General features: G+C 40.3%; 1 protein-coding gene across 1 annotated transcript in view; it reads right to left on the reverse strand.

Annotated features, from left to right (window-relative positions):
• The window catches only part of Marchf10 (membrane associated ring-CH-type finger 10), an 87,356-nt gene that overhangs the window by 22,896 nt on the left and 50,729 nt on the right, over positions 1-13,731 (reverse strand). The window contains exon 6 of the mRNA XM_020151584.2: positions 7,626-9,039. Within this exon, the coding sequence (XP_020007173.2) occupies positions 7,626-9,039 (1,414 nt within the window). The remainder of the gene's footprint in view (positions 1-7,625; positions 9,040-13,731) is intronic.

Genomic DNA, 13,731 nt, shown 5'->3' on the forward strand with positions numbered 1-13,731 from the left:
TTATCTTTAAAATCCAGAAACCTACAATAAGTAAAAGTGTACAGTTTCTGCAGTATTTCAGGCAGATTAATAGAACAGAGTGAAAAATCCATAAACAGATTGGTAGGGATGGTGTATGCCAAAGAAGGCATTTCCAATTAGTAAGGAGAGGATAGAGTGATTGTGGCACAAACTGGCGAAATATTAAAAGGAAAAGGAGAAAGGAAAACTGACATTGGAGCCCCTCCTATCACACACCAGCATCCATCCCATCTGAGCGTAAGTGTAACGACATATGTCAGGTGCCTGTTATGTGCTAGGTACTCTGACTTTTCAAAACCTCATTTCATTTTCACTGCTGTCTGAGGGGTATCTATTGTTATTTCTGTTTTCTGGATGGAAAAACAGATTTTTGAAATGAAGGAACTTTTCCAAAATCATAGTCGGTAGAATCAGGAATCAAATCTAGAACCATTGGACAACAAAGCCTATGTTTTTAACCTGTATGGTGTATAAAATGAGAATACAAAAATACTAGAAGACAATAATTATGGACACTTGAGTGATCAAGGATTTACTAAACATGGCAGCTGAGGCAAAAGCCAGAAGGGAATGTATTTTGCCAGATTTCATTGAAAGTAATTTTAGAATTCCACATCATGTACATAAAATATAAATTAAGTAAAAAAGTGAAAAAGTGTCAGCCCAATCTTTGGCAGAGGTTTACTACTGAATTTATATAAACAATGTGGGTAAAAATAATACAAATCTCCCCATAGAAAAATGGACAAGGGACATGATCAGGCAATGATAATGACAAATGAAGAAATGCAAATGAACAGTTAAACATTCAAAAAATTCAAAATTCAAAATTTGAAAATCAAACTGATCATAATTTTACAAACATGAAATCCATGGAATTGACAAGGATGTAGAGCCAAAGGACTCTCACAAAATGGTGGTGATGGCTGGCAAAGTGGTTCAAGTGGTGGAGCGCCTGCCTAGCAAGCATGAGGCCCTGAGTTCAAAACCCAGTGCTGCCAAAAAAAAAAAAAAAAAGAATAAAATGATGGTGAGACTGCAAAAGTGTAGAACTTTCTGGAAGAACAACTTGAAAATAGACATTACAAAGCTTAAAGATATGTATTCCTTTCCTTCAGCGTTACATATTTAGGAAGTTATCTTAGGTGATTAAGTGTGGCTATGTTCAAAAAGGAGACCGACCAAATGACAACAAATACATTCAATATAAAATCAGCAGTTCTTAAAAAATTTACATAATACTGCACTATATAAAAAAAATCAAGCGGTAGAGTGTTTTCTGAGCAAGCGAGGGTCTCTGAGTTAAATCCCAGGTACTGACCCCAAAAAAAGGAAAGAAGAGGGAAAAAGTATAAAAAAAAATAACATAACAGCTGAGGGTGTGTGGTTAAAGTGGCAGAGTGCCTACCTATCAAGTGTGGAGCCCTGAATTAAAACCCTAGTACTGCTAAAGAAAACCTCACAAAAAAAACCTAAGTAAATGAACAAAAAAAAATCTAAAGGAACCACAATATTATTCAGAGAAAGCAAACTAAAATATTATTCAGAGTTAAAATTATTTACATGAAAAGCTCAAATAATCTTACAGACAAAATATTGTCAATAATTAGGGTTTAACAAAACTAGAGAGAAAAAATATGGGCAATTGCATTTCTGTACATGAACCACAAATAGAATTTAAAAACGTCATTTCAAGCATTCAGGAGGAAGAGGTCAGCTTGAACTATACAGGAAGGCCCTGTCTCAAAAAAACAAAGTTTCAGTAGCAGGAATTCCTAGCCGGAGCAATTAGGCAAGAAGAAGGAATAAAAGGAATACAAATAGGTAAAGAAACTGTCAAAATATCCCTATTTGCAGACGACATGATCCTATACCTTAAAGACCAAAAAAACTCTACTCAGAAGCTTCTAGACATCATCAATAGCTATAGCAAGGTATATAAAATCAACCTAGATATAAAATCAACATAGAAAAATCATTAGCATTTCTATACACTAACAATGAGCAAACGGAAAAAGAATATATGAAAACAATTCCATTTACAATAGCCTCAAACAAAATCAAATACCTAGGTGTAAACCTAACAAAAGATGTGAAAGACCTCTACAAGGAAAACTATACACTTCTGAAGAAAGAGATTGAGGAAGACCATAGAAAGTGGAGGGATCTCCCATGCTCATGGATTAGTAGAATCAACATAGTAAAAATGTCAATACTCCCCAAAGTAATCTACATGTTTAATGCAATTCCCATCAAAATTCCAATGACATTCATTAAAGAGATTGAAAAATCTACTGTTAAATTTATATGGAAACACAAGAGGCCACGAATAGCCAAGGCAATACTCAGTCAAAAGAACAATGCAGGAGGTATCACAATACCTGACTTCAAACTATATTACAAAGCAATAACAATACAAACAGCATGGTACTGGCACACAAACAGACATGAAGACCAGTGGAACAGAATAGAGGATCCAGATATGAAGCCACACAACTATAACCAACTTGTCTTTGACAAAGGAGCTAAAAATATACGATGGAGAAATAGCAGCCTCTTCAACAAAACTGCTGGGAAAACTGGTTAGCAGTCTGCAAAAAACTGAAACTAGATCCATGTATATCACCCTATACCAAGATTAACTCAAAATGGATCAAGGATCTTAATATCAGACCCCAAACTCTTAAGTTGATACAGGAAAGAGTAGGAAATACTCTGGAGTTAGTAGGTATAGGTAAGAACTTTCTCAATGAAACCCCAGCAGCACAGCAACTAAGAGATAGCATAGATAAATGGGACCTCATAAAGCTAAAAAGCTTCTGTTCATCAAAAGAAATGGTCTCTAAACTGAAGAGAACACCCACAGAGTGGAAGAAAATATTTGCCAGCTATACATCAGACAAAGGACTGATAACCAGAATATATAGGGAACTTAAAAAACTAAATTCTCCCAAAACTAATGAACCAATAAAGAAATGGGCAAGTGAACTAAACAGAACTTTCTCAAAAGAAGAAATTCAAATGGCCAAAAAACACATGAAAAAATGCTCACCATCTCTAGCAATAAAGGAAATGTAAATTAAAACCACGCTAAGATTCCACCTCACCCCTGTTAGAATAGCCATCATCAGCAACACCACCAACAACAGGTGTTGGCAAGGATGCGGGGAAAAAGGAACCCTCTTACACTGTTGGTGGGAATGTAAAATAGTACAACCACTCTGGAAAAAAATTTGGAGGCTACTTAAAAAGCTGGACATTGATCTACCATTTGATCCAGCAATACCACTCTTGGGGTATTGCTTGGGGTATTGCAAAAGACTGTGACACAGGTTACTCCAGAGGCACCTGTACATCCATGTTTATTGCGGCACTATTCACAATAGCCAAGTTATGGAAACAGCCAAGATGCCCCACCACTGACGAATGGATTAAGAAAACGTGGTATCTATACACAATGGAATTTTATGCAGCCATGAAGAACGAAATGTTATCATTCGCTGGTAAATGGATGGAATTGGAGAACATCATTCTGAGTGAGGTTAGCCTGGCCCAAAAGACCAAAAATCGCATGTTCTCCCTCATATGTGGACATTAGATCAAGGGCAAACACAACAAGGGGATTGGACTATGAGCACATGATAAAAGCGAGAGCACACAAGGGAGGGGTGAGGATAGGTAAGACACCTAAAAAACTAGCTAGCATTTGTTGCCCTTAATGCAGAGAAACTAAAGCAGGTACCTTAAAGCAACTGAGGCCAATAGGAAAAGGGGACCAGGAACTAGAGAAAAGGTTAGATCAAAAAGAATTAACCTAGAAGGTAACACCCACGCACAGGAAATCAATGTGAGTCAATGCCCTGTATAGCTATCCTTATCTCAACCAGCAAAAACCCTTGCTCCTTCCTATTGTTGCTTATACTCTCTCTACAACAAAATTAGAAATAAGGGCAAAATAGTTTCTGCTGGGTATTGAGGGCGGGGGTGGGGGGGGGGAGAGGGAGGGGGCGGAGTGGGTGGTAAGGGAGGGGGTGGGGGCAGGGGTGAGAAATGAACCAAGCCTTGTATGCACATATGAATAATAAAAGAAAAATGAAAAAAAAAATAAAAAAAAAAAACGCCGGTCCAAAAAAAAAAAAAAAGTTTCAGTAGCAAACAACAGCAAATAAAAGCAAAATAAAAAAACCCAGCAAATAAAAAAATTATATCTAAAATCAAAGGGCTTTTATGAAGAAAATCATAAAACTCCATTGAAATGCATAAAAAAGACAAATAAAAGGAGCGATATGCCATGGTTATCAAAGAATCAATATTTAAAAGTTGTGAGTACTCCCAGAATAATCTGTAGATTGAATGTGATTTCAAAATTTCAAAGGCAGACTGTTTAAAAAAAGAATTCAACTCCCATTATCACCAAAAAAAAAAAAAAATGTGATTATGGATATTATTTACATTTTAATCTCTATATTTATAATTCTTTACAATAAATCTTTAAATTTATTTTATTTTTACAAAACAAAACACATTGTGGGGAGGAAGGCTTTGTACCATCACTTATTAAAACTTATAAAAGCTGCTGACATTGAGATGCTATGGTATCAGATTAGGAAAAAGAGAAAGACCAAGGGAACAGAACAGAGAACCCTGACACGGACTAGTTTATTTCAGCATGTATAGGTATGTTGTGCCTGGGACAGAGGTGACTGTGCAGATGTTGGCAATTGTCCTGAGTCAATTTCATGCTCCAGGTGAAAAGAAATTAAAAACTTACATTATATACTAAAAATCATTTTACATTTAAACCCCAAACCCATTTCACATTAAGTCTTGCTGAGCAGGTGCTTTACCACTTGAGTCACTCTGCCAGCCCTTTTTTTGTGATGGATTTTTTTGAGATACCGGTCTCATGAACTATTTGCCTGGGCTGGCCTCCAACTGTGATCCTCCTGATCTCTGCCTCCCAAGTAGCTAGGATTACAGGAATGAGCTACCCGTGCCTGGCATAAGGTAGGATTTCTTAAGACAAGATACTAAGTATAATCCATAAAGAAGATGGACACATTTGAGTACATTAAAGCCAAGAATTTGTTTCCATTAAAAGATATCATAAAGAAAAAGACAAACTATACACTGGGAAATAGTTCCAATAGTTAACTGTCAAAAGATCAAATTAGTAGCTACAATATATAAAGGACTCCCAAAATAAAAGGAAAGCACTCTAAAAGAAAAACGACAAAAGATGTAGATAAGCATTTCACAGAATTGGAAATATAAATGGCCATTTAACATTTAGGAGAGCACACAAAATGCCCAACTCATTAATAGTCATGAAAATGCAAATTAAAACCACAACATCATTCTATTCCCATCAGACTGGCAAATTGGAAAAACACCAATCAATGTAAGCATTGTCAAGGGTGTACAACATTAGATATTACCAGCAGGGCGATCGATTGACTTTTTTTAGTATAGTAGGAGACAAGCTCCCCAGTCAGCTCAGCAATTGCACTCCTAGACAGATATCCCAGAGAGCTTTTCCCACATGCATCAGGAGACACTTGAAGAACATTCATGCATCACTGTTTGCAGAAAACAGCAAACAACTCAAATGTCCACCGACAGGTGAACAGCTGAACGGTGGTATATTCACACAAATACTTTGTAGTGCTGAGAGGGAAGCTAAGATGGAAAGTACCAACCAGGATACACCTTACTAACAATGGACGGGGAAGAGCAAGTCACAGAAGAACAGAGATTCAATTCCCACGTGGTCCAAAAATAATACTAGCATTTCTCCAGAGTTCAAAAATGCATGCGGTGGATTGCTTAGAAACACAGCCATACATATGGTAAAAGAAGAGAGAGAAAATCCCTCCAAACATGACAAAACAAAAAGCAAAGGGATGTGAAACAATGCAGGAATGGTGGAGAGGGAGGAGACGCAAGGAGGAGCCTGGGAGGGTGAGGGCCTCACAAGCTTTCTGCTGTGGCCAGAATGTTCTGTTAGCTGGAGGATGGGCACACGGATGTCTGTGGGTTTTGTTGTTGTTGTTTTGATTTGTTTGGTTGGTTTTTGTGTGTGTGTGTGTGCTTTGAAATAATTCTTAGAAATGTACATCTGTTATATACTTATTTGTATGTATTAAAGTAACAAACTGAGGGAAAAGTTTAAAAATTCTTAAGTGGCATTGTGAAGTGGTCTTGAGATGATAAAATAAGACATTTTATAAAACAATATGAAACAGTGTTTACTAAAACACACTCAGACTAGAAACAAGGTTTTCAGCAGTGCCTATCTCTGGATGATAGGATTACTGGTCTTTTTCTTTTAACTATGCATTTTAAAAATATTTCCTAGATGGACATTTTTAACATAATAAGAAGACTATAAGATTTATTATATACAGAAAGAGAGCATCTGATAAACTAAGAACGCCATGAATAAAAGCTGTGTAATGCATTACCATGCCTAGAAATGCATGCTTTTGCAAAGAAATTATTTTGAGCCAAAAGGCTGAAAGGCATCCCTCTGGGATGGTAGGAATCCAGACTCTGACAAGGAAATCTGAAGCTAGATTTTTGGGTAGGTGAGGATGGGTGGGGCGGGGATCTCTTGGCTTTAACCATGCTTTTTTCTTCTGGTAAAGCAGAGGTAGTGGCAAAGGTAAAGGAACCAGAGAGCGCATTTCTAGAGTAGGATAAAAGACACGGTGGGGTGGGGTGGGGGTGACAATCCATGTGTCCTTTTCCCATTTTTAGTTGGCTGTAATGGCATTTTCCTGCTTACAGATAATTAATGACCCTAATGAGCCACACAATCACACACGAAGAGGGTTCACATTCTGAGAATCCATTTCCAGGACTGTAAGCCAACATTAAACACCTATCAGAAATGAAATGGTAGAATTCAAACCCAGTGTCTGTTGATGGCTTTGAAAAGTACCCAATTTCATAGCCATGAAATACTCCAAAACCACCTCATGAGAAAGGAAAGATCAAAGAAAAGGGCAATTCAAAAAAGATCTTGCTTTTCTCTCTCATGCATGAGAATGAGCTTATGAACTGGAGGCAGTGGTTACCCCAGCACGGCCCTTCAGAGAACCAAGGTAACCACAGTAACTGTTTGGGAACGGTCTTTTAGTTTGGAAGGTCCAAACTCTAGTTTACTGTAAGTCCCATAAGGGAGAGCCGTGAACTTCAAGTGCTGAATGGATCATTCTCTAGGGAGGCAGCAACCTTTTCTTAAAAAAAAATCCTGGTCCTTAGTGGCTGGGGAGAAGAGCTACCCCTGGGTAGCTGCCAGAAACCCTCATACCTGAAAACCTGCTGTTCTTAAAGTTATGGTATTCAGGGGAAAAAATATGTTGGGAATACTGAAGAAATTGAGTGGGAACACCAAAATTTTCATATACATGCCTATATTTTAAGAACAACAAAATAGGAACAATTTTCTCAAAATAAGCAACCATTAAAATGTCAAGGAAGAGCTTATGTATGGTTTAAAATTCCCATGAAGCTAATGAAAGCCATGCTTATTTCAGCACTGGGGGAAAATGGAAGAAAATGTATGCATATTTCTATGTAGAATTATAAAAACTTCTCACCTTTCTTGCAATTTCTTGAGTTTCTCAGGGTCTGCCTTTATCTCAGTAGCCCCCTTCTCCTCTGTGAAACCAGAGATTGCTATGGTGGCCCCATGATCATTTGGATTTGGAAAATCAGACACTGCAATGAAAGTAAAAGGTATATTTTCTTGCAGGGTCTCGGGCACATGTAAGCGACCTTGTAGATCCCTTCTTGCTGGAGAAGGGCTGGGAGAATCCACCAAGGAGAAGCTGCCTTGAGGATTTAGCAAGAGATCTTCTGCATATAAAGGAACTCCCTGAGGTTGCCTTGTTAAAGTAATGCTCTCTGTTCCCCTGATATCAAATTCATGGGTGCTGTTTACTAGAAGATAATTGTGGTTCTCAGCATTGGCATATGGATTCCTATTTCTGATAGAGGACAGTGGCCGGCGGACATTGAACCTTGAGTTTTCCTCTGGGCCTGAACTGTGAACTAAAACAGATGACACTGACAGGTCTACTGGAACATCATCTATCAGAGCAGAATGTATCAACGGCCCAGGAGTGTTGTAAGGTGAAGTCACTGATGATCTTGGGACAGCTGGTCTACCTGAAAGCAAGCAGTCAAACGAATTTCTAGAACCATTTAAATAGTTTTGCCAATCTCTTTCACAATCATGGACAGCAGACCTATTTTCCATAGAAATACAATCACTCGGCACATCTTCAGGGCTGACGCCACTGTCTCGCCTGGGTTCAGATTTGGTGTCCCATTTGGCCTTTTTCTCATTTTCACTACCACCACTGTCATTCTCCTTCACAGACTCCCCATCAGGAAGCCTGGGGTCTTGGGACATCCTTTGCCCAACAGAAGACTGCTTTGCCACTGGCTCCACTGGATTGCTTATCCTTAGTGAGCCATGCTTGGGATCACTTCTTCTTAAAGAATTAGCTCTGTGATTTTCAGCATTTTCTTCCAAATTTTTATTTTTGGCTGGAGTCGTTGATGTCCCAAGGAATCTACTTCTTTGATGATTGGAAGGAGAACGGGGTGAGTGCATACCAGCCAACAGAAGTTCTTCTTCTATGTGTATCTCTTCATCCGTGTCATCATTTTCTTGTCCAGTGTTTAATGATAACTTGGAAGAAAAATCCTCATCTCGGAACCTAAACGGTGCCCTCCTTGGCCCTCTCATGGCAGTGGGTGCTAATAGTGGTCCCAAGGACTCACTCAGCACTGGGGGGCTACTGGTTCCTTGGAAGGGCTGGGATAGGGCTGAATAGGGCTCTTTCTGGGGGTCGGCACTTGGCTCTCCTTTTTTGGCTCTCTCAACGGGTTTCTCAGGTGTCCTCATCAGCTGTGAAGACAAGGTCAAGTTTCTTCTCTCTTGAGTTGGCCTCTTCAGCTTGGTCTCACCTGCACACATTGGGCCTTCTTGTTGAACAACTGGATCTGCATTGAGAAGACACAAATTCATCATTCTATTAAAAGCACATGTGGATGAAGCCCTCTACACCAAAGCATGAGCCACCAGCGCTATGTCATATTCATTACAGGCCAAAAGCAAGCCCTGGAAAAGAAAATACACATGACCCAATTGGCGGGAGGTACCAGTGAAGTATTATAAAAGGGCTTCTTTTTACTGCTTCTGGGTTTTCCTTTGTACGCCTGTCATACTCAGGTTAGTTCCTGGATATGAGGTGACTTTGAGGATACAGATTCCTTCTGTAGAAACTTTGGGAAAACTGATCAATTCCAGGCCAGTTAGGGCTGAGGATGGAAAAATCTCCACTAAATACTGGTTTTCACTCCTTATTTATTGAAAAGGAAAACTAGCACTCTTGGAATGACTTCTACAAAAACCACTAGTTCTTTCTCTTCCTAATTCATGTCACATACATGTTTGATATCCCTGCTTCAAGACACAGCTTTGCAAAAGCTTAAATTCATCTTGGAAGATTGGGAGGAAGGTTCTAGAAGCTGGTGCTGAAGTATCCTGATGATTGTGGTCATGCTGATTATGCAGTGCAAATAAAAGTCATAAATTCTCTCAAGATATCATTATCTTCTCTTTGTCATTAGCCTCTAACAAACTTGTAACCCCTGGCTATCTTAGAATCCCTGCCTTCCCGATTCTAAAGTGTGAGCTATAGAGAGAAGAGACCGGAAGAGTGCCCAGCAAATAGAAACGTCTGTTGGTGAGATCACTTCAAAGCTTGCCTTCCACCAATAAAGAATAAGCACTACTTACTGAGCGCTTACACCAAGCAGGTCAGAACCACACCAGCTGCGTCACACACTCGGAAGCCTTGCAGCCCTAGAATAAGGTACCACAATCATACCACGTTATAACTGGGGATCATTTGCCCAGGACCCTACTTCTAGCAGGTGATGGAGTGAACTCTTTTATTATTATTATTATTATTATTATTATATTATTATTATTGTTGTACTGGGGGTACATTGTGATCTTTACAAAAGTTCTTACAATATATCGTAGTTGAATTCACCCCCTCCATGGAGTGAACATTTGAACCGAAACCTGTTGGATGCTAGAGTTTGTGTTCTTAACTATTACCCCCAAGTTATCTCTTAAGAAACTGACTGGACTTCTGATTTCCTTGTGAAATTCAGGAGCAGTGGAATTCATCATGGGGTGTGTGTGTCTGTGTTTGTCTGTGTCTGTGTTTGTCTATGTGTGTGCGTGTTTGAGGCTTTTCCACCCTGACAATGTGGGTTATAAAACTGAAAGTGCTTCTCTGATGCTACTTCTCTTTATTCCCTTCTGACACGGGCCTGTCCCCTCTGCTCCTGTTGCTGTTCTGTGGATCTGATGAGGCTCTGCTGTCCTTGTCACTTAATTTCTAAAGCAGTTTGCATGTTGAGTGGACAGTACCCCACAGGCCCGGAAGTTCTGTGATAACAGCTCTGCTTGGGAAATGCAAATCCTTGGAGCAACCGGCTCAGCCAAGGCCAAGTCAATACTGACTTGCTTTAATTGAGGTGCCTCACAGGGGAGCCCCAGCTCTAATGTCCTAATACTCTGTAAGCTTCCTTTATTGCTAACTGCGTGGGACACTCAGTGACACAGTGTGAGTCTTTACTCATCGGCTCTTCCAGAAATCAGTTAAACACTCCTACCAGGTCCTTTATGGGGTTTGTAAACCTGAACAAGAGATGTGTCAACAATTCAAGTTTGCAGTGGACATCTGGCTGTGTGTGAACAGGGTGGATCTAGGCTGATCCACTTTTGGGAAACAAACTGAATTTTTAATTTTTTTTTGAGAAAAAAAAGTGACACAAAGGAGTCAAAGTAGACTATGGTTGGTCACTTCTCATTTGTCATTTTTTTTTTTTCCTTTCTGGGGTTTGAATTCAGGGCTTGGCACTTGTTAGGCGCTCTACCTATTGAGTCATGCTCCCAGTCCTGAATTTGAGGAAGGGCCTCAGAAGTGAGATAATGGCGTGGCGAGCAGTCTTCTGGTGGCTCCCTGAACACACGCACCTGGAAGAAGGGGAGTAATTACTACCTTCCACCCCCAATTTAGTGCAGGCTTCTGCCCAAGAAGGGAGATAATTGCCAGGCAAAAGAATTAGCTAGGTGGCTTCTGAAAAACAGAAACTGGACACTCAACAGGAACCATGAGCTCATTTCACGGAAGCCACTGAGTTGTCATGGTGTGATCAGGGCTATGCTGAAGTGCCTGTGGCTCCCAAAACACGCCAGGGACTGTGTCTTCACCCGTCCTCATCACCGTTAAGTGTCTTCCTCTTTAAAAATTCAACCAGAGTTTCTCTGGAGTGTGTGTACTTTTCCCTAAAGGTAGCAGACTGAGTCATTCTATATTTATGCCATTTTAACTCCATTGCTTTGTGTCGGTCAAAGTGGGAGCAGACTTCAGTAGCTCTGGGCTGGGAATAAACGCTCTGGTGATATGGCAGGGATATAATATTCATAGCCTAGGCCCTGCAGACGCTCAGTGCTTCTTTGAGGCCTGCCTGGGCTCCAGCTGTGGATGGAGTGCCTGCCACCTCCAGGAGGTCTAGGCACATTGAAATGAGACTGGAACAAGGGTCTGTCCACACTAACACTGCCTTTGGTCTGGACTGCCTCGTGTGAGTAAGCTCTGTATTGCAACAGCCAAAGACTTTTTATTTTTCCTTCTGCTTATAGAAGGGTCTATGGTTGGTGGAGGAAATTTGGAAGCTATAGAAGAGGATGAAATGATCCAAGCCTCCCCAGAACCAAAAGCTCAGATGGCCGTTGCTTGTGTTCTGGACCTGAGGTGGGAGCTGCAGACTCCAGGCGCCTGGGTCATTTTCACCCCACAATAGCACTTTGCTCAGCACTGGAACAATAAATTAAATGCCTTTAAGTGGAACCATGTATGTTGTGGTTTACCACAGGCCTTATAACCCTGTGGTAACCTGTAATATGTCTCTCCTATCATTCTCACCTGCTTCCTGAAGCCATGCGAATTTATAACCTAGATTTTTTTTCTTTTTTGGTGGTACTGGTGGTTGGACTCAGGGCTTTGCACTTGCTAGAAAGGACTCTACCACTTGAGCCATGCCTCCAACCTTTTTTCTCTGGTTGTTTTTGAGACCCGGTCTCATTTGGTGATCCTCCTATTTTATGCTTCCTGCATAGATGACAGGTGCACGACACCATACCCAACTATTCCAACTATTGGTTGAGATGGGGGTCTCGATAACTTTTTGCCAGGGCTGGCCTCAAACTGTAATCCTCCCCATTTCTGAGTAGTTAGGATTAACAAGCTTGAGCCACCACATCTCATTTAGAGGACTTTTTCAACAAAGAAAAATTGTAATATTTCTGTATACACAACTGTCCTGGTCTTTCCCAAAAACATTTAATTGCTGTTTATTATTCATTAAAACACTATTATAATTATAGTATAAGGGTATATTATATGAACATATCATAATTTGTTCAACTCTTTCCTTACTGCTGGGTATGTAGCCTTTTTTTGTGATACTGGGATTTGAACTCAGGGCCTCACACCTGGAAGACAGGTGCTCTACGGCTTGAACCACACTCATAGTTCTTGCTCTGAGGTTTGCGTCACAGATTATGCCATGGTGAGTATCCTTGCTCATACATCTTTGGTGACATATCTTCTTTTCTTCAAATAGACTCATGGGAGTAGAATTGCTATGTCAAAGGTATGGACTGGGCAGGCTCACTGCTATAATCCCAGCTACTCAGGGGGCAAAGATCAGGAGAATCAAGGTTTGAATTCAGCTCAGGGAAAAAGTTAGTGAGACTCCATCTCAACCAATAGTTAAGAAAGGTAGTGTGCACCTGTCAGCCCAGCTATTCAGAGTCTGAATCCAGGCTGGCCAGGGCAAAAATAGGAGACCCTATCCTAAAAATAACCAAAGCAAAAAGGGCTGAGCTTGTGGTGTCTCATTTGTACTTTCCAAGTAGTTGGGATGACAGATACATGCTACCACACCAAGCTATTTATTGTTTGAGTTGGGGTCTTGCTAAGTTTTGGAGATGATCTTCAACCTCAGTCCTCCTGATCAACACCTTCTGAGTAGCTAAGATTAACAGGCATCAACCACCACCCCCAGCTTCATCTGTCTTATTTATTTATTTACTTATTGTGGTACTGGGGTTTGAACTCAGGGCCTACACCTTGAGCCACTCCACCAGCCCTTTTTTGTGATTTTTTTTTTTTTTGAGATAGGGTCTCACAAACTATTTGCCCCAGCTGGCTTTGAACTGTGATCCCCCAATCTCTGCCTCCTGAGTAGCTAGGATTATAGGCGTGAGCCACTGGCACCCAGGGCTTCATCTGTCTTATTTTAAGATTAGGGAATTGAAACCTAGAGTTGCTACATGACCATTCAAAAACCCTGCTGCCAGGAGGAAGAAGGGGAATGAGAACTTTAACAGTGGGGTCTGCCCTAAATCTCATGCCCTTACACTCCATTGATGGGACCCCTGAGGGCATCTGGTTGCTACAGGTTCGTGTGTGCTCTAATTGCCTCTAATTCCAAGCTATCCAAATACACATATGTTTTTTTCTATATGTGTCCCCCACAGTATGTGTCACATTTAAATATGAAAGCTGCTATGTTCATTTGAAAACAAGAGTGTGATGCTGGGTGCTT

Source organism: Castor canadensis, chromosome 11 (genome assembly GCF_047511655.1).
Source record: "Castor canadensis chromosome 11, mCasCan1.hap1v2, whole genome shotgun sequence".
Lineage (NCBI taxonomy): Eukaryota > Metazoa > Chordata > Mammalia > Rodentia > Castoridae > Castor > Castor canadensis.